General features: G+C 47.7%; 1 protein-coding gene across 1 annotated transcript in view; it reads left to right on the forward strand.

Annotated features, from left to right (window-relative positions):
- Nucleotides 1-10,156: 10,156 nt before the first annotated feature.
- Nucleotides 10,157-26,722, forward strand: part of LRIG1 (leucine rich repeats and immunoglobulin like domains 1) — an 89,147-nt gene continuing 72,581 nt past the window's right edge. The window contains exon 1 of the mRNA XM_027889294.1: nucleotides 10,157-10,557. Coding sequence (XP_027745095.1) covers nucleotides 10,388-10,557 — 170 coding nt within the window. The 5' untranslated portion in view covers nucleotides 10,157-10,387. The remainder of the gene's footprint in view (nucleotides 10,558-26,722) is intronic.

Raw genomic sequence — 26,722 nt, forward strand, 5'->3', positions numbered from 1 at the left:
GTTCTCCTGCCAGCTTCCTCTCCGGCCGGCTCCCAATTTGTCTGCAAACCACACGTTTAATTGGAGCTGGCAAGTGTTTTGACTTCAAAAACGTCTGTAACACCTGGAAGACAACGCTCAGGTCTAAGTGGGGGGAGGAAATGGGATGATATCCAAATGCTATTGTCACGCTCTCAGCTGCCTGCACAAGAAGGAATGAGTAGCTGCAGGGTCTGGTGCATGCAGATGATACCAGGCACGCACACAGCTCTGCCTTCCTCCAGCTCCACACTGCAGCAGGCTTTTGAGGTCATGTTAAAGCTAGTTACAAAAAACTCTTGCAAAAAGGAAAAAAAAAAAAAAAAACTAGTAAGAGATGGTGATGTGCCATTCCTGGCCAAAAGCAGAGCCCACAAAGCAGACAAATGATCCAACAGCAAAAGGGCAGTGGATGGGAAAGACTGTTCTGCTGAAGGACACTGTGGAGGGGACTCCCCCCACGGGCTCCTTCAGCATCTGTGCAAGCTGACAGTCAGCTTGGATCAAATCCACCACAGTGCAGATCTGCACACTCCATTATCCCTCAAGTCCTGAGTCTCAGCTGCCCGGACACCGTTTTTATGGTTCTTCCCATTACAGTTTACAGTGCTGTAGGAGAGACATTCAAGAGAGTCATGGCTGGAGCTATGCCCTGGTCTACCCTCCTGGTTTTTGGAAACTCCCTGAAAAGTCTTCTAGTGCCCACTGCTTGTTTGACCTGTTGCAGGAAGAGAAGTACCAGAGCCAACTCCCATCAGAGCTGCCCTGGGGGTGCTGGTGGACTCGTGAGTGTCAAGCTGGACAACCAGAACTACGTTTTATGCAAGAAATATTCATGGCCAAGTCTTGCTGAGTCTTTCAAAAACCAGGTTAGGAGGAAAGATTTATTGCCAGTCACTTCACCTTAGCAGAAGGTGGAGCAGATTTTTTCTCACTGAGGTTCTTGCAATTCCAACCAATGATACCCTGCTAATTACTGTGGCCTTTCTCAAAAGTGAGGTACAGCTGGAAACCCATTCCCTCTCCCACAGCTTGGAGGGTGACAAACATTACCCTTTAGAAGAGATTTAAAAAAGGATAAGACTGCTATGATACAAAAAAATCCTTCAATGACACCATGTTTTAGTACATTACATAGACTTGAGAAGAACATAATGCCCATTTGTCAGCCTCCCCCACCAAGTTTCACCTTTTATTTTCAGAGTTTGCATTCTTGAAAGTCCCACTTGTTTTTTTTTCAAAAGGTCAGTTTATCCTATTTAATTGATAGAGAGTACACAAAGATTCAAAGTCTGATATCAAAGAGGTGAATTGGCCGCTTCTGCAAGTTTTTCATTCAAACCATTTATCAAGCCTTTAATAACAGCCACTAAGATATGAGAAATGTTAACAGAGAATGAAGGTTAAAAAAATAAGTAAGTGGTTTGCAAGGTGCTACAGCCCCAGAGATCAGTGTGATTGGTGTAACAGATTTCCTTCCCTCTCAGGGAACCAGTCATTTTTGCATCTTTGCTGCAAAAGGACGCAGGGGGCTTCTGACACATTCCTTGTGCAAAAGCAACACACACAACTGAAAATCAAGTAGCTGTTTTATTTTCACACCATGCCTGCACACGTTGCATCCTGTCTTTATTTTCTTGCAGCACACATACACCTTTCTAGTTTTTCAGTACTGTATTCAATGACTTTCTTAAACCTGGTCAAATTCTTCTGAGCCAGATTTTGGAAGAAGTCCCATCTGGAAAATTTGAGTGAAAATTAAGATTGTGACACTGGCATGATTGCCATGTGAAGGGATAGACAGTTTTGTTCATAGAAAAAAAATCTCAAGAACTTATGCAAGCAAGAGCAAGTATAACAAAAGCATGCACTGAGTTGTCTCCCATTAACAGCACAGATCAAATGAGCCAATGCAACTGCTTCTGCTTTGCCTAAATAAACGCCTGGATCAGTCATCAAAGTAGAATTGTTTTCCACAATACACTTCCTTGAGCAACCCAGATAGCCTTTGTGCTGGCCCCAGTAATGATGTAATGGGAAAAACTTACAGGCATTCTGTCAAAGCCGTGCAGATTGCTCAAATACTATTTCCCAAGGCTCCAGCCTCGCAGGTGCAGACTGAGCAGCCATCGAGACTCACTATGATTAATGACTTTTTCCAATGTGTTGCCTTACATTAATACAGCCAGATAGCTTTTATTAAATTATGGATGATCTAGTAGAGGACTGTAGTCACCTGCAGGCTGCCATATGTAAGGAATCTACCCAAACCTATGCAATTCAGGTATCTCAGAGACAAGCCAGGTTAGGCTTTGCTTTACCCTTATGCACTGAGTTACATACAGACCTCCTGTCTATACTGCATTCTGCTGTTTGCCTTCTGCCCACCTGCCAAAAACTACTGCCCAAGCCTCAAAGCCATCCAAGAGCCAAGGGAAACCACCAATCCTTACAGAAACCATCTGAAAATGCTTTGGGTGTGGGAACCAGCAACCCACCCTGACCAAGGCTGGGCTCTCTACAGACACATAGAAGGTATCTGAAATCCCAAGGAAACACCCTACACAGGCAGCAGTTCAAACAATGCAGGAGTTCAGACAAAGTCACAACAGGGAGGTAAATCAAACAAAACAAGATAGCACTTGATAAACAGCATTTAACAAGAGAAGAAAATTTTGTTCACTTACCCCTCATGCTGTAGCTTAGGACCACCGCAGATATTCCAAGTGTCATAAGGCTCCACCATGCACTCAAAAATATCCAGGACACCCCAGAGAAGTTTCCTTCCACCCAAAACAAGGACAAGTAACAAGGAACCAACTGGCCTGAAGCTCTAGTATTTCTAGCAAAATGGCCAGCAAGGCCATCGCATAAAAAAGCAACCCTTACCGCCTACCACCCCACCCTCAACTCTCCTTTAAAGGATAAAAGCTTGGTGGTGCCTGGGAGGTGAGGCTGGCTGTTGATAGCTCACAGCTGGTTTTCTCCTCACAGGTGTAGCCCATCTAGGGACCCAGAGCACGAAAAAAAACCAAAAAAACAAAAAAACACAAAACCCTGCGCCCCATAAATGCTGGGGAGAGGTCTTTTTTTTTTTTTTTTTTTTTCCTGTAGGCAGCCCACCAGGTTCTATCATCACATGATGGTGATGGAGTAGAAGGGAAGGAGTTTAGCTCCCCTTCTCAGCAAGCCTGTGCTTGCCCATGGCAGTGAGCCTTTGCACAGGGCACGTGGCTATTTACTGCATTGATGCCAGCTGGATTCAGGGACTGCAAAAACCTCCCTGAGATGGCAGTAAGCAGGAGGTAAGAATGGTATTTTTTCCTTTCTCCTTCCACCTTCTCCTTTTGGGGTTTATTTGGGCATTGCCTGATCTCTAAGTTGCCCTCAAGAAGAATCCCCTGGGATTAGATGATGCTGCCGTGGCTGTGTGAGGAGCAGAGGTGGTTGGTTGGTCTGGCCTTATCTCTAAGGTTTCTGGTTATGCATCTTCCAAAACAGAATAGGGGATGCTACTGTCCAGAACAAAGAGGCTCTGGCCAAGGGAGGTGGGAGGGAGTAATGTAGTCCTCTTGGAGAAAAACATGGAAGCTAAAGAGCAGAAAGAATTCCTACTTGAATGTAGCTCCTTTCTGGAGCCACACCGTTGAGAGGCTCAATGGTCTATGTAGTTTTCTCTAATTCAAGAGACAAATTGCATCATACTGGAGTGGGGTTATTTTCTTTTTTAAATTTGGGTGGTAGGGGACATAAGGCATCTTGTGCCTCCTCAAACAGTCCTGCCTCCAGAACATTATTTCTGTTCTCATTATTTCTGTGTGAGCTCTTCCATTACAGCGTGCCTTTCTGCCAAGCTGACGGAAACTGTCCCCAAAAGGCAGTAGGAATGTAATCCTCCTGGGATACAACGGAAACAGTCATTATGTATCCCTGCAACTTCCCGTGGTTGCTCACATCTTGTGGGAGATGGAGAAGGCGTGTGGTGAGAAATGAGTGTCACTGAAGACACGCAGAGCTTATATCCAAATTCTAAAACATCCATCACTGGATCTGTGGGCGAAGTTGTCCAGCTACTGCAATGATGGTGTGATGATGCCAGAGACTCATTCGTGTGCCATGGCAAACTCTCAGAGAAGTTTGAGACATTTCCCATCTACTTGCTTCCCCCTGTTTCTAATTAGTTATGGCATTGGCATAAAGCGGGATCTGTGTCTATGAAGCCTTCATCTGCTCTTCCTTATTCCCACATGAAGTCATAATCCTTCATGTCGTCCAAACTGTGTACTATGCGAGTGATTTAGGGTGTCTCAAACCAGAGGATAATACCTCAGGTACTGAATAAATAGAATAACTGTGGAAGAAAACAGGCCTTGTGTCACACACTGCTTGTAAGAACACATGTGTTGGCAGAGGGAGGAGAAGAGAGAAGTGGAGGAGAGGCTGATGTATCCATAGAAGAATTTGAAGAACAATCATGAGATTTTACACATGGCAGATGTCTAAGATATTTTGAGAGATTCTTCTCAGAGCCTCTAAGCCACAGCAGGGCCCTGCCACATATTTTGTTCTTCATATAATGATGCTGTGCCATTTGTATTGCTCTATTGATGCACTCCTGGGTGGTACCAGCGGGACGAGAAGTGTGGTTAATAGTTGGCTTCAAGGGCCAAACAGAAATATCAGCCTGCAGTTCAATCCCTAGCCAAGAACGAGGCACTCAAGCAAGGAAACAGATTTCTTTCCTAAACAAGGGATCAAAGTATGATGAAGCAGAGGACAAATTCTAATATCTTCCAGCCAGATGAAGCAACAAGAGACAGTTTGGTAGTAACAGCCCATGGTAATCACAGAGGCAACAACTGAGTCCCAGTAAAAGTTGTCACAAGGTATCTTGCCACATTTCCAGTACGGATAAAGATCAAGCACAAGAGTTGGAAAAAACTAGCTCTGACCTGTAAGGCAGTCCTCGCTTGCCAGATGCTTCCAAAGTCTGGCTGCTGTGGTCATTCTGCAATCATCTTCCTTTAATTGTTATGTGGGATCTGGACCTTTGAGAACAGCCCTAACTTGTGCAACCCTCAGCTAAACTTGCCTTGAAAACCCTGTCAGGCAGAGACCACCCTTGCTGATGACGCCCTTCATCTGTGCTATGAAGTCTGGACAGTGAGCTATTAAATAAATACTCAGCAGCTTTTTGAGAGGGCACCCTGCACTTACTCCATGTGGTTTTTTTCCTTATCTGAGCCCACAGAAAGGTAGGGGTTGTTTTGGGTGGGATAGGTTACCTTTGTTTGCCACGAAAGTCACTCAAAGTCAACAGCCACCAACAGGGAAGTACAACCTTTATTCTAGAAACACTTTGGAGTCCATTACTCTTATTAAGCAAGCTAGTGGCTCATTTTCCCACTTACACTGAGGCAAGGAGTTGCAATGAAATAAAGCATCTACTATTTTCCAGCTGCACCTGAAATCTCTAACCCTTTCTAGAGAAGACTTGTCTAGAGTGAAGAAATAGTTTTGATTTAAACCATCCCTATTTGAAATAGAAGTTAAACTCCTCCTCCTCCAATATTTCTAATTTTTTTCTATTATTCTCTGAGCAGAGGCAGGTGGCTCTGATTTTAGTTGCAGCTGGACTCCAGCTTCTTTGCTCCACTTGCATCATTTCATCTAACACGTTCCTCTGGGGCTGCAAGAACTTCACGCTTCCATCTCAGCCTAGAGGTGAAAGCAACGAGGAGAAGTTACACCATGTAATTATAGTTATTATGCCAGTTAATAGAGCTCCTCACAGCATAAACATTGTTAGCACGAGTCACTGTCGGGAATAGCTGTGTCTCCAGCTCTGCTCTTGCTGTCAGAGGCTCGGTACAGATCTGAGTACAAGCCCAGATCTGAAGAGCAAACCCTAATACCTGCCAGCTCACACATGGGGCCAAATCTCTCCCTGGGCTTGGGCAAACTTCTGGATTTGAGAGCTTGAGTGTGATTAGAGAAGAGTAATGTCATGCTGAAATGTGTGATCATAGCAGAAGGTGTTCAGGCTTCAGGTCTACCAGCTGTCTTTTTGCACTTGGAGTCACTCCATTGCCTTGTCCACAAAAAAAACCCCAAAAACAGGTTTACCTTGAAACCCTCACTTTTACCAGGTATTTTTCCCATCCAAATGGCAGGGAATATTGCAGTCCCCTTTCTCTCTCCCTCCTGTCTTGACGGTAAACTGCTGGCATGCTATTTTGATAGTCTACTTTTAAAAAGATAAATACACATTTACACAAAAGTTTTAAAACAATTCCTTTGGGTGGGGAAGATCAGACGTGACAAAGTTGTGACAGAACTTGGATTTAGTTAATTGGATCTAGCTATTTGCACCATCTTTTGCTAACTGCCTGTGCCAGTCCCAGGCTGGGAAAGCAATTTAACTCATTGCCTGTGAAAAATGAAATGACAGCAGCTACTCGAGTGAACTTTCACATTAAGGAGCATGATCTGGTCTTGATCAAAGACTTTATGTTACTGGAGGACCAGAGTTCAACCACTGGACTCTAATTTTGAAGGAAGAAAAGGTTTGTGTGTCATTGCAAGGCAAACTCTGCGGACTTTAAGCCCAAGGTAAACTTTCATGTCAGGGCTGTTAGTGACCCTATACTGAAGCTTGACTTGATCATCTCTTCCTTTAATTCTCACTGTCATATGCTGCCTCCTGCTCAGAAGCATTGGTTTCACCTATTAAAGCAGTGAGAAGTGATGCTATCATTAGCTGTTGCTGCTGGGCACTTTTGGATCACGTCATGCTTCTTGCAGGTTGTTCCAACAAAACGAGCTCTGAGGAGCAGGGTTGGGATCCGAGAGAGGCAGAGACCAGCTTTGGGTGGCAACAAGCCATAAGATTGTCCTCGCAGATCTGGTGTAACCAGATCAGCTAATAAACCTCTGGAATGCTGATGCTATGGTTGATCTGGTCATACCAGAGAAACCATCTCTTGCAACCCAGATGCCAGGAACCAAATCATGCAACACTCCATCAGCAACTAATACCAAAGAGCACTGTTGCTGTGTATGAATGGGACTGTTGCTGTGCTGAATAATCTCTGTGATCTCACACACTGTCCCCAAAACACACCTGCTGTAAACTTTTTTGGCATTTGGCACCATGATAATATTGATTGACACATCAGTGCAACAGGGTGACAACGTAAGGGATTGTAGCCGTGGGCATCAGTCATTTTTCAAATCTCAGCACCACTGGTGTGGGGTAGAAAGCCATCGTGAACATTATTAGAAGAAGACAAATGTTGTTACAGAGGGATTTGTGGCCCTGCAGATAGAAACACCAGGCAGGAGTGAAGGAAAATTGTCAAATGCAAGGATGGTCACCATGAGGAAAGGTCCATCCTTTTCTATTTCACTGCCTGTGACCTTCAGCCTGTGCCAGGAGGAGTCAAACACATCCCTCCCAAAGCCTGACAGCATTGCTACTGTCCTTCAAGCAGAATTTCACCACTGCTGGGTTGCTCTGGAGCCTCACCACAGCTCCTCTTCAAGACTGGGTCTTGCTCTGAAAGCCAAGGCATCCCTGAAAGGGGATCCTGTGGATCCTGGATGGTTAGTAAATGTTATTTAGAAGGTCTAGCTTGCAAATCAAATTACAGAGAGATACTTTCACAGGAACCAGGAGTTAGAAACTGAGCTGTTGTTGAAGAGGAAGGGTGCCCTGCGTTCAGGGTTCCTGTGAGTTCCTGGCTGCACCCCAGGTGTGTGGGGTTGCCTAAGGTGAGTCATCTGGGGCTCCGTTTCCCCAGCTGTAAAGCAGGGATAATGCTTCTGTTCTCACCTCAGTTTGTCTTCTCTGTTTAGATTTCAAGCTCCTCAGGGCTTTGTCTTGATACATGTATGTACAGTTCCTAGCTTAATAGAGTCATGATCCAAACTGAAGCCTCCAGGCACTCCTGGATATTATATCATTGCTAATTTCACAAGAGGTTGCAATCAGATTCCTGTATCGGGGAAAAAAAAATAAAATCCCAGAAAGAAATAAAGCAAGCTATTAAAAACTGAGGAGCATTTTTGCTGAAGTGGAAATAATGGTACTTTGTCCCAAAATGTATAAAATATGTATTGCAATTAAATTCTGTATTGGCAAATTGCTCTACAATTAAAAAACACAGAAGCTTGAGTGAGGCAATTAGAATAATAGTAGAGTGTTAATTATAGCTTGATGGATTCTGCATGCTGTCAGCAATTACCTTCCAAGTGTGCACTTCTGAACTGACTCCAAATCCACAAAAAGACACCGACAGAATTAGAAGTATCTTCCTTGTTGGCATGCCTTTGCCATTTTAAAATTTGTTTTCATAATACTTTTGTAAGCTATTTAATTAGATTTAATGAGGTTCAAGGAAGAAACATCCTCCATGCTGTACATAGACTTCTCTCCAGCACAGGCATTAGCTTGGGGAGGAGGGAGGGCACAACTGAGAGCAGTCTCAGCTTCTACCAACTGCCCTTATTTTCAGTGCATGGAGATCTTGTGCAAATGCAAGGTGATTTGGCCCAGTTTCCAGAACAGTTTCTTCTACATTTCTGTTTTATAAAGGTTATCTAAAGCTCTTAGATCTCTTTCTCCATGGGAAACTCAATGGCCATCCTCTTGCCTCTTGCCCTCATATTAAAAAATGTTAACAGTTAAAATTAGCTTAAAAGTTTCATTGTCAAATCTGAAAATACTGTAAAAGAACTAAAAGTTTATTATTTTTATGGTGCCTTCCCTACTGGGCAATAGAAATGCTCTCCATAAAAGTGCCTTAGACTTTGAGTTTCCCACATTGAGGAACTAAAGAAGTATTTATTTGTATAAGACTGCAGTATTTTCTATAATACATCTACTCTTTCTGCATCAGGTCCCCTCCCCAAGGACGGGAAGTCTTGCTCTTACTTTGCAAAAAGCCTTAAAATAAATCAGGAGACTAAACATCAGCTATTCTCCTGTTTATTTCCGTTCTTGAAGGCTGAAGTAAGACCCTAAACCATAATAATACGAATATATTTTTAATCTCTCCCCTCTTTATAATCAAAAGCTTAAATCCCAAGTTTTACCTAGCCTTTGCAATGATTGAGTTTTCTGTCTGTCATCAGTCTCTGCAATCTGATACATTCAAAGCTGTCCCAAAAGCCAAATAGTTCTTGTGCAGATGGCTGTCAGGAGTAAATAGAGAGGAACAGGGAACTGCTGTGCCAGTAATAGCAGTAATGTATGGTTGAGATTCAGGTGAGGATGCTGTGTTATGTGTTTCTCTCCATAAAATATGCCCTTGCTCCCCAGGCAGCTCCTGGTGTAAGGGGTTAAACCGCACTCTCACCCGCCTTCCAACAGTGTCCTCCCCTAAATGCTGTGTCGAGCCACATCCAAACTTGACCAGAGCCAGTTGGACGCTCTCCACTAAGCTCAGGAGCAGCCTCTAAAGTCAGCTCGATGCTCTGAGCTGAGCTGTGCCCGTAATGCTCTCGGTGCGGCTCTTGGTGAGTCACACTTCGACCCGGGTGTGCTCCTTTTACATCTGCCGTGTGCTGGGCTTCCAAACACAGCGGCATATTTGGGAAGCGCAGCCTCCGCTGCAACACGCGTGGATCATAGATCCACTCGGGGATCGCGTGGACGAGGTCGTCGAAGGACACACTATGGAGAGTGTGGCCCCAAGGCGCTTCGCGGCGCCCAGAGGAGGGCTCACCGGGGTTTAGGGAAGCCTCCGCTGCCCGGTGTTCCAGCAGATTTTCCCCAAACCCGCGGGAGGGAGGTTGGTGTCCCGCGGGGAGGGCGCGGCGGGCGCGGCCCCTTTAAGAGGCTCCGCGAGGGGGTGGCCGCGTTCACACCTGGAGTGGCAAAGGGGGGCGGGCCCCGGCGCGGCTGATTGACAGGCGGAGAGCGCCAATGGGACGCCGCGGCGGCGCGTCCGGGGGGGCTCCCGGCCAATAGGGGCGCGGCGGGGGCCGCCCGGCAGCCAATGGGCGGGCGCGCGGGGGGCGGCGCGGATACATGTTGCGGTGTGGCCAACGTGGGTCCGCGGCGAGCGGCGCTCGGGACGGAGGGAGGAGAGAGCGGCGGCACCACCGGGACGCGGCGCGGCGGGCACGGCCAGCGCTCCGGGCACGGCCAGCGCCAGCGCCCGCCGGCTGAAAGGAGGAGGAGGAGGCGCTTCCCGCGGTGGAGGACGCGCACTGTGCCCGCCCGGCGGTGGATGCCGGTGAGCCGTGAGCGCCCCGCGGGGCCGGCGGGCGAGGCGATGGTGCGGGCGGCGGAGCGGCGCTGAGCGCTCCCGCTGCCGCCTCCTCCTCCTCCCGCCGCGGACGCTGCCCCGGTGCCGGATACAAAATGGCGCTGCCGTCACGGGCGGCGCTGCTGCTTCTGCTGCTGGGGCCGCTGGGCTCGGCCGCCGCCGCGGGCTGCCCCGCCGGCTGCTCCTGCGGCGGGGACACGCTGGGATGCGGCGGGCTGGCACTGCCCGCCCTGCCCCGGGACCTGCCCCGCTGGCCGCGGCACGTGTGAGTACCGGGGGGGCTGCGGGCACAGAGGGGGACCCGCGGGGACGGGGTGTGTGGGTGGCCGAACCTGGGCGTTTGTCAGCGACGGGAAAACTTCCACCAGGGATCCCTACAAAACTCCGGGTGGTTGGTTTGTCGGAGCAGAGCGAGCGGTACCGCCTTGCGGCCGCGGTGCGGGACTTGGCCCGCGGTGCGCTGTCCCCTCGCGATCCCGCCCGGGGTGATGGAGGACACCGGGAGCGATGCCGGTCCCGGGACAAAGGTGGGAGCTCGGGGCTGCCCCCGCCGCCCGCTCCGTGCGGGGCTGGCGCTGCCTCCGCGCCGGGCGGGCGTCCCGGAGGAAGGGAAGCTGGGAGCGGGTTTGGTCTCTGAACGATGGGATCTGCTGGAGATAACGGTTAGCGTGGGCTCCCGAATCCTTATTAGGACATTATCCATCCATCCATCCGTCCCCGCTGTCCCGGCACTGGGAGCGGGGCGCGCCCAGCATCGCGCAGGGGTGGCCGAATACGGACCCCCAGGACCGGGGCCGCGATCGCCCTTTTGGCCCTTTTTGTGCTGCCAACACTTTAGGGTGTGAATTTCGGGGGAGGTCGAAACGGAGTCGCGGGCTGTTGGGGTGTTTCGATTAAATCCAGGTGTTTTTCAGTAAAAGCGGCGCTCGCCAAGTACTTGTCCGTGTAGCGAGGTCATTAACCTGCAGTGTTTTCGTGTGTCCTGGATGGCAGCAGAGCTTCAAGCCCCTCACCTTGGGTTTGGAGCAGCACTGTGGGGTGGGTTTTATCCCCAGAAGGGTGTTTTAAGGTGCTCAGGTACATGCCCAAGCGCAGAACAGGGGCACTGCCACTTCCCTCTCTGGTTGCGTGACCGCTGCTCTGGGCTGGTGAAAGCTGAAATAAGACATCAGACAACTTGAAGCTCAAGAACTTCGGAGGGGAAAGGCTTTGACAGCTCAAGGCGTTTGACAATCCAGGAGGACAGAGAGTTAAGGGTGTGTACGCTCACAAACTTGTAAAAAGTGCCCTCGACTATGAGCAAAACTCTGGGAAATAAGGATCCAGGAAGGGAGAGGGAAAACAGTGCTTCTGTCGTGTGGCCTTTCTGCTGTTTGAACAGATTTATAGATTATTGAATCTATTAAACCCCTGGTTGTAATAGATACTCCTCAGCTCTGCCAGGATAGAGAACGGTCACTGAAGTGTTGCTGGAGATCGTCCAGCTCCTTATTAAGAAGAATTATTAGAGGTTTGTCAGATCCTCCTGGTGGTATTCACTTCTGGCTGCAGAAATGCCTTCTTTTACTTGAAATTATCAGGTGTCATACCGAGAGGAACATGTGGCCTCTGCATTAAAACCCTGACTCATCCCATTCACCTGTTGCTGAGCACTCTGAAGGATCCTTCCCTGAGCTATGGGCACCTTTCAGAGCGAGCTTTTAGTCTTGTCAGCATAATTCCAGCATTCCCATGCACCTCTTAAAATAGGACAGTGTATCTTTGTTCGGGCAGGGAAATGCGTTAATAGCCCAGACAGAACAAATTTATTGTTGTATGTTTTTTTTTTTTTCCGGAGTGCTAATGCCCAGGAGTGTCTTTTTCATATGGAACAGATTTTTGAGTGTCTTGTGTTCATTTTGAATTTTATTGGTGAAGTAATAGCACATATAAATCTTCTGGTGCGGACCTGCGGCCCTGTGTCGTTTAGCCACTTGAAATATGGTTTGTAACTTTGTTCTAAACTAGCCAAAGAATTGGTTAAAGTGATGGTTTTCGTATCTGAAAATGCAAAATTAAGGCTTTTTTCCTACTCCATACCTAGTATAAACAGCAAACTTTGAAGCTATTGTAAATACTCTTGTTCTTAAAGTAATACTGTTTCTAATTACTAAAATTGCTTAAAATTGCATATTTCAGTTTAGGAACCAAGATGAAGCACATCTTTCGTGCTTGGTGGGATCATAAATGCTGATTTTTTTTGCTGCGGAGTTGCTAACTCTTTTAGTAGTTTAATATCCTCTATAAAAGCATCACATGCTGGAGAAAAGTTACCTCTGCAACTATCTGTAGCTTTTTTTTTGTTTGTTTGGGGTAACGTGAGGGTTTGCAGTGGTCCATGGCTGATGCAAGAGGGCAACCCGGGGAGTGCGGGTTCCCCATCCACAAACTGGGGTGAGATGGGTGATGCTGGAGCTGTGCATCCCTCATCTCCATCACTTCTGGGCAGGCTGTGTCCCGCCGGAGGGATCTGCTTCCCTGGGGGGGATAAGCTCGGGCTGGTTCGATCGCTAGTGGGTGACGGGGTAAATCCAGTTTCCATTGACTGCGGTGGCTGTGCTTTAACTTCATTAAAACTCTGTTGAACAATCCCTCCTTAGCAGTTTATCTTTATTCCTAACGAGTGCCACAATGCTGGGGCAGTGCTCGGAGTCGGTTTTCAGTGTGTTGGAGATAAAGCTTTTGTTTGTAGGGGAGGAAATGCTGCTCGGCACGCCGGGGAGGGTTCTGGAACAGACTTAATCAACAGGACTATCAGTACCGAGGAAAAGCATTGAGACTTTTGGAAACTATTGTTATTTCTCTGTTGGCAGCAGAGCTCGTAGTTGTAATTTTTCTCCCAAGCTTTCAAAAGTAATAACTGATATGTAGAGGGATTGCAATCGTTTACAGTTAATGTAGTGTGGCATAATATGTGTGGGGTTTTTTGTTTTGTTGTTCTGGAGGGGGGGTTGGTGTGGGTTTTTTTGTTTGTTTGTTTTTTCCTCTTGTTTTATTTTGGTTTTTTTGTTGTTTGTTTTTCTTAAAAGCAGCGGACGCCTCAGCGTTGTGTGCCAGTTATATAAGTGTGCTTGACTTGCTGAGGGCACGTTGCAACACTCTGCCATGACCCATCCTGTCCTTGCACCAGCACCCAGCCTGCTGCAAGCTCTGCAGCTGGGAAAGGTCCATGGGGAATGTCGGGAGAGCCAAACTGCGCTGGGCAGTTGCTGTGCACAGGGACCCCTTGCAGTGCCTCACTTGGAAGATGCTCAAGGTGCTTTGTGTCTTTCAGTGTTCAAATCTGAAACTTGTTTCCGCATTAGAGTGTCAAGTGTGGCATAAAGTGCGGGGCCAAGCTTAAGTACAAAATGCTTCATGCTCCAAAAAGCCAGGGCTCCAGCAGCACTGGGGACATGGCACATTCCCTGCATCCTCTGCTTCTGTCTCTCCATGCATCTTAATATTTGAGGAGTGACAGAAGATATTTCCTGTAGGCATCATGTATTGTTTTTCTTTACTATTTAGTGATAAAGCAGTAGGATTTGGGGTGCAGATTTTTGGTGAGAAGATTTCGGGGCAGTGAGGCTGCAGTTGGATAGCCAATTCATTGCTGGTATGGGCTGCAGGAAAGGAAGTTCTTATTTTAAACAGATGTATTGTGTATTTTTGATCCAAATGACTAGGGTATGTTTTTGGGGATACTGAGCATCCATGCATGGACTCTTCTGCCTCTGTGTCAGTGTGCATGTGCCTGGCATATCTGGGAAAATGCAGTCCTCAAGTGCCCAGGAGAGCTGGGCTAAGAGCTGCTCTCTGTTTCCCAGGGTTTGACTATATGGATAAGTTGCCCCGAGGCACCAGCTGCGTGGATGTTGGCTCTTTGCACGGTGCTGCTGCTCTCTGGAGAGATCCAGGCAAAGTGTCTGGATGCTTTTTAAAGTCCTGTGGGTGCCTGTCAGTAGTTTTAGGGCCTGGAAATGCATTTCAGCTAGAAGTCAGGAGCAGACTCTTGCTGTGTTCAAGTGTATACATACAAAGAGATATTGTTAAAGGCAACGAAACTGAATGTTTGTGCTCAGAATTACCAATAAACTGATATTTCTTGCTAAACTGGGGTTCTAGTATGTCAGGTCTTTTTGCTTTTCTCTCACATGTTAGAGGGTAGAAGCTTACTGGGTAATGGGCTGTGCTGCTGCAGGTTGCATGGGACTTTGGGAGAAGGACATTAGTTGCTCTTGAGCTCTGGAATAACTCGTTCTCCTGCAGATGCTGGAAAAGGAGGTGGTGCAGGGGACTCTCCTGCTGACAGTTGCTGGGAGAGGGGAGTGCTGCTGGCAGCACCTCTCCTGTATGTCCTACTTCCAGGCCCGCTGAAATAATGGAACAAAGATTAAGTAATCGTCACCCTGGGCTCCTGGTTCCTGGCCCTGTGCAGCTGCAGAGACCTCACCGAGTGCCTGAAGGATGGCTTGGGAGAGGGATATGGGTTGGTGCAGGTGGCTGATCTCCCTCCTTCTTCCTGGGATAACAGAGTAGAAACCCAAAGAAACACTGCAAAGCCAGTGGCTCCTTCCTCTGTGACAGTACAAGGAGGGTTTCCTGCTCAGATGGGACAGTGCTGGGAGCTGGTGGTGCTTTGAAAACGAAATCCTGCTTGGCTTGCTGTTCCACACTTGGATTTGGTGCTTCCTGGAGCATTGTCCTTGCCAGTGGTCCTGCTTGGGGATAGCCTCCAGCCCAGGGCTGCAGGATGGCTCTGCACCCCAAGGGATTGCAGTTCCTGCGCTGGAGCTTGGCCCTGGTGGGTAACAGCAGAGCCTCTCCCTGCAAAATGATGCCTTTGTGGGCCTGCTGCTTAAGCACAAATAAATACATGTGCTTGCAAGTAAATCCACCCCTCCTGTGAGAACATGTGTTGGTGGATTCGCTGACCACCCTCAGCATGCCGCAGTATTTATCAGCTCTTACAGGAGAGCCACAGTTCACAGCAAACCCTCGGCATCTGCTGTTCATCCCGGACTGAGCCTCGGCCGGGGCAGAAAGTGGCTCATTGGACTAGGATTAGAAATACACGTGAGATTCTTAACGAGGGATAGAATACCCCCACCAAGAAGCCTTTTTGGCTCTCGCTGAAGCCCTTGGCTTCAAGTGAAAGGCTCTAGCCCCCTCAGCCTCCTCTGCATATTCCTCTCTCCTTTTGAGAAACTTCATGGCATTTAATCACTTCGAGACTTTTCCTCTCTGCAGTGACTGCAATTTGAAACGCAGGGGTCCCATACAAAAGGAGCAAGTGCTCAATGGGCTGTGTTAATATTCAGTGCCGTTTACAATGGGTGCAGTTTGAAAAGGGGAGAATGGATGGTCTGGGAGCTGGGGGAGGAGAGCTGCAGAGGGAAAATTCCCAGGGCAGGGGAACCAGCATCTCAGTAGGCAGCCGAAACACACCATCAATTGTTCTCTAGGAAAAAACCCAACTATTTTAGGTGTTAGGTACAGTTTAATATTTTTTTCTTAGTGTGAATGTAAGGTTTGGGAATGGTTGAACCTTGCAGGATAAAATTTTTTGCTTGGAGTTCAAGGAGCAAATGTGAGGTTCTTGTCCCTTCGCTTGATGGCATCAAGAAGCTAGAGAGGTGGTAAACTGATAGGTTTGGGAGCCCAGACACTTCAGCGAAGCACTTCAGGTACTTAAATGCTTCCTTGAGCTTGAGTGAGATTTCACTTCCCTGCTTAAGTTTAGCTGGTGTTGGAGTCTTGTCTCTGGGGATTTAGGTGGATGCAGAAGTGCTTTGCTGAGAGGGGACTCTAGTTGGTGTGAGCCTCACCTGGTGCAGGGAAGTCTGAGAGCACTGGAGGGATATTCCCTGTGTGTAGCTGCAGAAGAGCCTGCTGGAAGGAAGGGTTAAAGGCGTCTTCATGTTAAGGCAATCCCCCAAGAATTCTCCGTGCTGGAGAAATGCCTTCCTTACTCTGTGCTTGCACCTGGGCTCATGAATATATGTGCATCTGCCACTGGCTCTGCGAGGCAGCTGGGAACTGCTGGGTGCCACCCTGGGCATGCCCCAGCAGTGCCTGTCTTTGGGTTCCGATTGCTTTGATGCCTTGAAGGGGAGTTGAAGTTGTGTCTTGAAGGTTGAGTGGCTGCGAATTTGGATGAGGGCTTTTGTTCCTCGGTAGCCAGCTCTGCTCAGAGTTTGTGTATTTGCCCCTGAGTTGTGTATTGTCCCTGACTGGTGTGTCAGTGCACCCAGAAACTCTCAATTAGGGCTGCAGGGCTTTTAATTGATCTTGTTGGCTGCCCCGCCAGACACCTTGGATTGAGTTAGCTCAGCTCATCAGCTTTTAACACAATCATTTTGTGCTGCTAACCTAATCACCCGGTGTGACTCCCTTGTCTTGCAGTGTGGAGCTGGATGGGGTCATGTGCGTGAGTGGAGTACAGATAATTTAGACTAATGTTGCTGCGAAGAGCCATCTGTGAAAAATCCAGGCTTCGGGTTCATCAGCTCTGCAGGACCTGGGCTTGGGCAGGAATTAGCACATCATTCAGGGTGAGGGGATCCATTTAACATAGAATCTGGTATTGGTGAATAACAGTAAGTAAATAAAGCACCTTGGTCTGGGTTGTGATTTCATGCAAACATGGGCATTCCCTGTAGCTCTTTTCAGAAGTCACTTACTGTTTTTAGTGGCACATGAAAAAACGAGCAGAGTGTGGCTCTGGAATGTGCAGGAAGAAACTAAAGTGTGAATCAAACCTGTTTCCTGATACATCAACTATTAAACGATGTGCTCTGAGGTATTTTTTTCCACAGTGCTTAGGGGCCTAAGTCAAGTACCGGGATGCCGTTGTGCTAATGCGTCACATGAAATACCTATTATTGTTATAGCTGAGTCATGCATTAATAGTTAACCAAGTCCTGTGCTGCAGCCCAAGTCCTTCAGCCCCAGCTTCCTCCAGCTTCAGAGCAGGACCACAACATATGTAATATGTTATGCTCCCTCATTATGTTTTCAGCACGTTGTCTCTCAAGCCACAACCATATAATTTTGGAGATGTCTAGAAGCAGGCCCTGCTATTTTAGGGACACCTCTCAAGACCTGATGACGTGTCACATCCAATTCCAGGAGCATGGTTCACTTCCACGTGGTTGCATTTTCAGTTTGAGTAGGAACTGAAGGACAGGTCTCCAACTGTAGCCATCTGCTTGGTTTTATTAATATTAACCATGCTGGACATGCAGGCAGGACAGTTGGTTATTTTCATCTGTCATGGCAGTTTTCTAGTTCCCCACAGTAGCTTTGCATGGATTTCAGGAGGAACAGTATAGGAGACACTTAACAATCAAATCATTTTATGTAGAGCTACAGATTCTTTAAATGTATACTCCAGTGAATTTTCCTTAGGTGTCTCTTTTAGACCCACTGGGGCAGTCTCATTAATTTTTGAAGTTGGCAGAGGTGCAGTCTAAAATGTAATTCTTGTAAATCTTACTCAGCCGTAGTTGGTTGTTGCAAATGTTTCTGCTTTGAAGGTGCCTGTTTTCAGATAAATCCTTTCAGATTAGAGAACACCCTGCTTGAGTTCAGTGGAAATTTGGCTGTGAAATCTTGAATTAAGATGCTTTTTCCTAGACCACCTCCTTCAGCTTGCAGTTTTTTGCTCCCTGCAGGAAGGCAGACAAATCCTCAGGTGTAAGAAGGAAATGAGAAATTCAAAATGCCAAGTCAGGGCTGTGCTGCTTCCCACTTTTCCACACACAGGGAGATGGATCCATGCTCACCACTGACATCGCTCTCTGGTTGTCCAAAGCCTGTGATTTTGGGATGGGCACTTGCCAGAATGGGCCCCTGTTGCCTTTCAATGCTGTGAATACTCCTCTGCTCTGGAGAGTTTACCATCAACACCGGCCACTCACAGGCCTCTTCAAATACTGCCCTGTGAGTTCCAAACACATTTTGCCTAGCTGGTGTGCTGGGCTGTTTTATAGCTGCACTTGAAGTCTGTTTTAGCCAGCTGCACGCCAGTATAAACACAGGTTTTCTGTGTTATCTGTCATCTAAAGAATACTCCTAAAAAGTGGTGGCTGGCCAGGTGTGGCAGTGCTCGGCTGATGCCCAGCACAGATGGGTACTGGGGTTGAACTGGTGGAAGAAACTGGCATGGAGATGATGGGATTACTGGGCATTGTCTTGCAGTTGCTGGGGGTACCCTGGGTGAGTAGGCCCCCCCACTGGGGCTCAGGGTGGGTGATATTCTTGTAGGAGTGGGGTGGTGGGAGGCATTTTGGATGGGGGAGCTGCTGGTCTGTGGGTTGTATCACGGGTAATAAAACGGTGATCGTAGGAAATGGCCTGGCTGGAGGCCCTGTGAAAAATTGCCCCCTAAATGTGTTCCAGTTGTCCAAACACTGGTGCCTCTCCTTCCTCTGCTGTGTGCGGGGGGAGGCTGGGGCTTGTTCTTCTCCGCTGTCTGGGGAGCAGCCCCGGGCAGCCTGTGCTTGCTTTTTGCTGTGTTTTGGTCAGCTGAGACCCACCCGGGTTCCAGAGCTGTGAAAAAGCTCCAGAAGCCTTTCTTTTTAGCACAGACTTAAAAAAATATCCTTTAGCTGTCTGGACAGGATGAGCTCTCACTGCAGCAGCCCAGTCCATGAGCAGGCAACCTGAATTTGGTTCTTCCCCCGCACAAGGTGGTTGCTTTGAGCTGGAGCTGGAAAGTGCCCTGAGCTGTGGGTTTTTCTCCTTTCTCACCAGGCTCTGCAGCCCCAGGGAGGTGTGAGGATGGGGGATATGGCAGGATTGGGTTCGTGGCCCATGTTAACAATGAGCTCTGTCATTTGCAGAGGGTGAGGAGGTCTCTCTGATCCTGGATGTTCCTCGTCCTGTTCCCTTTCTCTCATGCCCAGTTATTTCATCACTCGTGCACCTGTCTGGTGATGGCACAGGCATGGGCAGGGCAGAAATAACCCACTGCTGCTGACACAGGGCAGAGTTGGCTGGTGCTCAGCTCTTTGCTGCCTGTGGTCTGGCCTTGTAGGGGAGCCAGGAGAGCATCCTGTGCTCTGTTTGTCTCTGTAACTCACCATAAACCTTTGTCCCCTTCTGAACCAGGGGCAGAGTCACATCTACACTTGTATTTCATTTGTTTTGGCAAAATGGGGAGACTTCTCTTGTTTTAGGAGATTTAAACAAGCCATATGATGTTTTATTTTGAAAGGTGTCATAATATTTTGCACTTTCCCTTTGCTAAACATGTTTTTATGCTGTTCCTCTCTGTTAGTCTATAAACAACTCTGTTCCTCCTTTTTCCTCCTTAAACAAGTCTTGTAAGTCAGAATTCTTGGCTTTCAAACACATTTGGATTCTTTTGGAGTAGGGCATCCATTCTGCATTAAATCAGTAAATAAAATAGTGTGTATTTCTAGACTTCCCTGATTTGGAAGCATTTGTAAAAGCTGTTCCACCTTTATTGTTTCATGTGGTTGTAAAACTCTTGTATATCTTCCCTTCCCCTTTCCAATCTTTGTTAGTGAGATGGTGACCACCGAAAAGCTGTTGAGCTTGATTAAATTAAGGGGGTTGAATGACTCTCCTTATAAGAGTAGATGAATAAACCTTTACTGTTACAGTAGGTTAGAAAGTTATAATAAAATAGGTGGACTCCACTTCTGCTGTGCAAGTGGGCCAAGAGAAGTGTTCTGCTCTGGGAGGAGGTCTGCACTGCTGAGACTTTGCCCCTGGTTTCTGAGCAGTTCCATCCCGAGTGGTGTCACTTGGTTTGCTTGTTGGACAAGGAGCTGGCAGCCTGTCCCTCCAGCCCACAGGGGTGTGTGTGGAACTCCTTCAGCTCCTGCAGTTTCAGTAAATGCATCTGTTTGTGGGGCTGAGTCCAGTTTCCCAGTGGAGTTGCTTGACTTTTGGCTCCTTGGTGAGCTGAACCTCTTCCAGGAGCTCCAGTTTGATCCTTGCTGACCTTACCAGCAGAGACATGTACTGGTCTGTGAGTTAATCTCCTTGGACAGAAACTTGTACAGATTTAACAGGATGTGTTTGGCTTATACTGTCTACTTAGAACTACAGTTGGATTTGCTCCTCCCTGGTTTAATAATCTCTGAGGCAGGTTTAGCTGTTTATCCCAGTTTCCTGAGAAAGGAGGTTGTGCCGTGGTGCTTATGTCTGTTCTCTTCCCCCAGAGCTTTTGATGCTGTTGGCCAGCTTCACTTTAAGGAGTGAGCTCAAATTTGGAATGCCTGTCTCTCCATAGGTAGCAGGCTGAGGAGGGTGGCTGTATCCCCACTGAGGGAAGGGAAGCAGTGTGAGATTATCCTGTATGAGACATCAAAGAATCTCTGTGGGGGAGTGTGGTGCCATTAAACCATCTCTGCAGGAAAAGTGGGTAATGGGAACCCAGCTGTGAGACAGGGCTCTGCTGAGGGCTGTGCTTACCTCTGTTAGGAGGTGTTCAGGGTCTTGCTGGGATTAGCTGGGACCTGAGGGTTTGGTGCTGGGTTACTACATGCATTGTTCCCCTGAGCAGGGGATGCTGTGGAAGCAGCACCCAAATCCTGGCCTCTTTGGGGACCAACAGGATTGTTTTTCTGTGTATAAAGTAGTGCCACTCATTTAGTGGAGGGATGTCTCAGCCAGAGAGAAGCAAGGCCTTGTGACTACAGCTTTATAGCAGCTGTGGGGAGAAGGCAGAGCTGGGCAGCATCCTTGGGAGATGCCAAATTGCAGCCCAAGCTGTTTACTATGGTGTTTCTCTCTCATGGCTCCTCGCACTTGTCTCAAGTGCTACCACTTTGTGGTCTGCTCCACAAGAGCCTGAGCTGTCCTTTCAGCTGGCAGGGACACTGGGATCGTGCTGCGTCCCTCTGTGTGTCTCCTGGGCTCACTGCAGCTCCCAGGCTTTCCTTTAATTCGGGCTGCACAAGGTTTTTCCCCACACCTTCCCTGCCTGCCCCCGTGCCCATCCCATCCCTCTCAGCAACCCCGGTGCACACAGGCTGCTGGCCGGGCTCCGGTTCCTGCTGTTTACTGTGTTTGCTTCACTCTCCAGCTGCGGATACTCGAGCCAGCTCAAAGGCCAGGGCTTGAAGCACCCCGTGTGCAGGTTGTAATGCCAGCGTGGGGCGTGCTGGGGAACAGGCTGTGCGTGATTAAACCATTTTGGCTTGTCAGAGATTTCTTTTTCTTCAAGTCAAAACAACTACCTTTTTTGGGGGTGGGGGGATGCAGCTGAACGCTTCTGGGGCTGTGTGCTAATTGATGTTGCTCTGTTTGTGAGAGACATGGTTAAAAGACGAATATTTCAGTGCAGAGTTATGGGCCTGCGCGTTTGGAAATGGAATGGGGAAGTTTTCCCGTCCAACAATTTCCAATTGCTTCCTCTATGGTTTCCTGAGTAATTCTGACCGCCGGTTATAAAACCATGAGTCTGCCTCCCTGTTGCAGGGTGCATCACCCTCCACATCTCATTCTGGCTCACTGTCCCTCCAGGCTCTTCCATCCTCCCTGTGGGCTCCCTGGGCTGATGGCAGCCGGTGGCAGGAAAATTTCCAGCCCCCCCTTGGAAGTTGGTTTCCTGACGTGTCTGTGTGATAGACAATAACAGCAACAGCCCTCATGGGACTGGGGTGGGATTGGGAGCGAGTTGAAAGTGTGCACTGAAATGTTTTGGGGAGGTTATTGTCTGTCATAGCTGAAATGCCTTTTGATGGTTTCCCTACTTTTTAGGTTTGAAATGCAGAATTCCTCTTGGCTTGTTTAGGTGGCTTTCGAGACATCTGACTCTGTGTCAGCTGTGAAGGAGCAGAGCTGGCCCTGCTGGCACTCCCTGGTGTTGGGAGAGGGTTGCAGGATGCCTGCTCAGGTCTGGGTTCATGCAAGTCAAAGGCAGAGGACAAGCCAGGAGGGAGCCTTCCAGCACTGCTCCCTCTGCCAGGCTCCTTCACCATCCTCTGTGGCCACTTCCACAGAGGGCTTTTGAGACAAAGTGAGCCAATGCTATGTGTGTAATACTTGATGGTGTTTTGGGGCAGTATGCGGCTGTTTGACCTGTGCCCAGCCTGCCACGGTCATTATTTTCCACCTTTGGTCTGTGTTTAGCCCACTGCCATGATATGGGTGTTCTGCTGCCAAAAGCATTCCCTCCAGCCCACATCTCATGGTGTCTGTGGGGACTCGTTGGGGAGCAGGGTGGGAATAAATGACAAGCTGATGTGGCAGGAGCTGGGCTGCGCTTTGGCAGCCAGCAGGAGGCTTGGTTTGGGCAAGACCCCTCAGTCCTGTAACTAAAGCAGTGAAGATCCATCTCACCTAGTGTAAGCCTGTAAATATTAGGCTTAGTGGATAAGCTAGAGGTCTAGTTTTCTCAGTTTCATGGAATGCAACGGATTTTTCCAGAGAACAACTCCAGTATTGTCCCAGGAGCCATGCAAGCAGAAGACCAAGTGCATGCTTGGCCTTTGGTGCTTGTGGATAGGGAGGCACTGGGACATGGGTGGATCCTGTCTGTGGAGAAGAGACTCTGCCCAGAGGTTTTTCACAGCGTGATCATCTCTGTAAAGGCCAAGAAAACTTGATCTGAAAGTCTGTTTTATTTATTCATTCCTAACTCCAGCCCTGCTTTGAGGGGAGCACTTGGAGGCCCTGAGCCTTGCAAAGCATGCAGGCTGTCCTGGCACAGACACCTTCTCCTCCTGGAAGAAAGTGTCCATATTTGAAATGCTACAGAAATCCCACACTTCCTTCAGAGTTTTGACTCCTACGTTTTTCATCTTGGGCAGGGTTTAAAGTTTTCTGCAGTATTCAGGGGAACGTTTTGGTTTTCCTTTGCCCACATGTCAGCATTCCTGAACAAAGCAGCCTCAAGATTTGTGGAGCAGATTCTTGAAATTCTGCAAGTGTTTTGAGCCAGAAGATGTTTCCAGAAAATGCCTGACCTAAGAAAGAGTTGGTAGGACTTGGGCATGGTTTGGGAAAAATGAATAAGGCATTTTTATCCCTCTTTAAATGAACATCATTCCGATCAAAACCAGCATCCCCAGTCTTGGGAGCTGCTGTGCTCTGCCACCTTGTTGCTCTTAAACCACAGCTGTGCTTATTTGAATAAGCCAGATAAAAATGATAAACATTTTAAAACTGAGGCTTGCATTTCTCTTGCACTAACTTCCCCAGTGGTCTTAATGTCATTTAAGGCTGGATCTGAGAAGGAGTTTAGATACCTAAAGGTGGACTTAAAAAAAGGGAAATAAGGGTGTAAATGACAGCTCATCTACCTGCAGGCAGTAGAAACCTGCTTAAGGCTCCTGGGAATGTTCTCCTGGGCATGTCCAGAGGTGATTCTGTCCTGTGGCCACCAGCACCTCGTAGTTTGCACCCCGCAGCACCCGTGTGTTGCTGTCCTGGTCTGTCATGGATGCTCCAAACATATATTCACAGTTAGTTTCTGTGAAAGAGCTCAGGAGGAGTTGATGCTGCTTTTGCCCAGAGTTATGGAAGTGAAAGCACTGCCTTTTCTTTGGGGCTGGGTAACCAGTGATGGCATTTTGAGTGGGGAATGTGACAGCAAGCTTTGCCTGCTGTCTCCTTGTTCTGACTTAACCATGCTGTTGCTGGGATCGGGGCTTGTGCATTGGGATGTCTCTTCTCATGAGCACTTAATTACAGGCCATGAGCATGAGTGACTGGGAAGGGGATGTGGAGTGTCGCAGTACCCAAGGGGAGGAAGCAGGAAGGTTCTTGTGTCTGGGACCACTGGCTCCCATGCCTTATGACCTTGTTTCTGAAGGTGAAATCCCAGAGCGTTGGTATTTTGACCCAGTTATGGATTTTGTTTTGATTGATTTGTTTGTTTGTTTTCTATCACAGTTATGGTGCTGGGGAATTGCAGTGTTAACATTTTCTCCTCAGAGAAGAGGCTTGACTTGGAGTGAAATCACTGATTGATTCCCTTCTTTTGTGCCCTCCCCCTTTCCCCCTTGAAGTCAAGAACCACTTCAAAGGCTCAGATGTGTTGATGCCAGATGCCACGCAGTTATTGTGAGAAGAATTTGAAATATAATTGAAAACAAACCTTTGTTCAGCCGGGCAAATCTGGCTGTGGGCTTTCACTCACGACAGAGATGGGTGCTCAGCCTCTTCTGCTGGATTTGATGTCTACACACTTGTCATGGCAGATGAACTGCCCGTGAATTTACATCTGGTAAATGTTTGCGAAATCTGGAAAGTACGTACTTTAGGGAGGTTTTTTCCTACCTAGGAACCCACACTGACGTTCCGAAGTTGCCAGCATATTTGTGGAATTCCTTGCAGTAATAAAACACATCAAATTGGTCTTGGCAGCCCGATTTTTCAGTAGAGATGCTCCAAGTCCAGGTTTCTCAGCTTGGCAAGCAGAGCTGTCCCGCTTCCTTTTAAGACTTGTCTCTTCTGTGGGATATAAGGATACTGTTCAATGTAATATTGAAAACATTTGTAAAAGCACAGATAATACAGATGTCGGCACTCATTTTGTTTATCCTTGCTGAGAAAGCAGAGGTTGGGGTGGGTTTGTAGTCCAGCTCAGTTAGTCCTCGTGGTGAAGTCCATGAGCCTGGAGGCTTCTGAAGGAGCCCACCAAACCTTTGTACAGAGCAGCCCTCACTCGCCTGGTGCTGAGAGTGGGCAGTTGTTTTCACACCCCATGGGATGCCGTTTCCAAACGTGGGATGTGGTTGCAAGGTGCACAGTGTATTTGAGGTTCCTGTTTCTTGTAGTTCTTTCCTATATAAATTTAGAAGAGTGTGCTAGGTCTGTTTTGGATCAGAATTTGAGCTATTCCTGTGCACCTTAACCCAGAGTATTGCCCCGGGACTCATGTGCCACCCCACACTGTGTTACGCACCTGCCTGGTATGACCACCTGGACAGCACTTTGTCCCTCCTTGCTTCAGGTACCTGAATTGAACCCTCCTTTGTGCTGGGATAATGGTCTGAGACCTCCTAAAACCGTTAGTACAGTGTGGTGGAGGGAGCTGGCTGCCTTGTGGAGGTTACTCCTGCAGATTAACTTGGGCAAAAGGGTCCCTCTCACATTTAACAGGTCGTTTAGCTGCGATTAGGTTGCTGCATTTGGTGTTTCTTGTCTTTTTAATTTGCCTCCCCTACCAAAAACACTAGCCTATGGTTGCCTGTCTGTTGTTTATTATCTCTGCTACACTGTGGTTAGTGCTCACACATGATATTTCTTTGGTTTCAGTAGAGACTGAGCGGGTTGTCTGCTGCTGGATCCAAAAAATGTAAACTATTTATAAATGAAAAATACTCTCCAGTTTGAAACACAGTTTGAAAGTGCTGTGTTGTCCCCTCTCCCTCCAGCATGTGCACATTTGTCTGCTCTCCTGTAATCCCACTGATGTAAGTCCAGATTTGTAACAATTTATGGGACTGGGAGCTGTCTGGAGAAATTTTCATGGGACCTTGTGCTCATGGGAGGAGAACACAAAGCAATAGTGATAAAAAAGTAATGGAAAAATGTTACTTGGCTGTTTTGCATTCGGCACAGATATGGGCCCAAACTGCGATAAACCTTCCCTCAGAGTTCAGGGATTCTTGATTTTGATTTTCCAGTTGGGCTCATCTCCATCATAAGCAACTTTTGGAAAAACTGGGACAAAAACTTATTACTGTGGCTTAGAGTGACCTGGAACCACCAGAGTGCTTTTTTTAGTACTCCTTACAATTAAACTCTGTTTGTTCTGTTTTGAGCATGTACTTAGTTTTAATATTGAACTAAGTGCCTATGTTTAGTCTCCTAGGGAAGAAAAATAAGACAGGATTTAATAATACATTATGGGAGGCTGGAGTAATTTTTCTGTGCCTGTTTGGAAAGCAGGGCAGGAGGTGATGCTGGGTGGGCCAGGAGGGGATGGGCTGGACCAGAGGCTGAAATGATCAAGCCCAGGGGCAGGAGAAGAGGAGGCTGTGAAGGAAATATGTGGAGGACAAACGAAAGAAGCAAGAGGAATACAAGAAATGGCGCACAATTTATGAAAAATACTAAAAGGACTCTTACCTAGTAACACGGACGTTTGCAGGCAGTTTAGGCCTGATTCGTAAATGAACAGAATGTTCTGTAGTCATTTGACTAATGTTTATGATGTTTACTGTTAATGCATGCTTTTTAATGTTTGTACCCCAGTTTATATTTGTTCTATTCTATTTGGACATGTATGAACATGTTAGTCCCCTCATGAATTTTCTCCTCCCTGATTGGTCAAGGTTTCCCTCTCCCTCATTGGCCAGGATTGGCCCCAGTGTGGGCGGTCCTGCCATTTCCCTCCTTCCATGTTATTGGCTCCTGGTTAATTTATGCATGTTGCTGAATCCCCATTGGTTGTTTAGTCCCATGCTCCTCCCAGTTTCCAG

Source organism: Empidonax traillii, unplaced genomic scaffold (assembly GCF_003031625.1).
Source record: "Empidonax traillii isolate 1590-97213 ecotype Southwest subspecies unplaced genomic scaffold, ASM303162v1 scaffold258:size685985, whole genome shotgun sequence".
In the NCBI taxonomy this organism is placed as follows: Eukaryota; Metazoa; Chordata; class Aves; order Passeriformes; family Tyrannidae; genus Empidonax; species Empidonax traillii.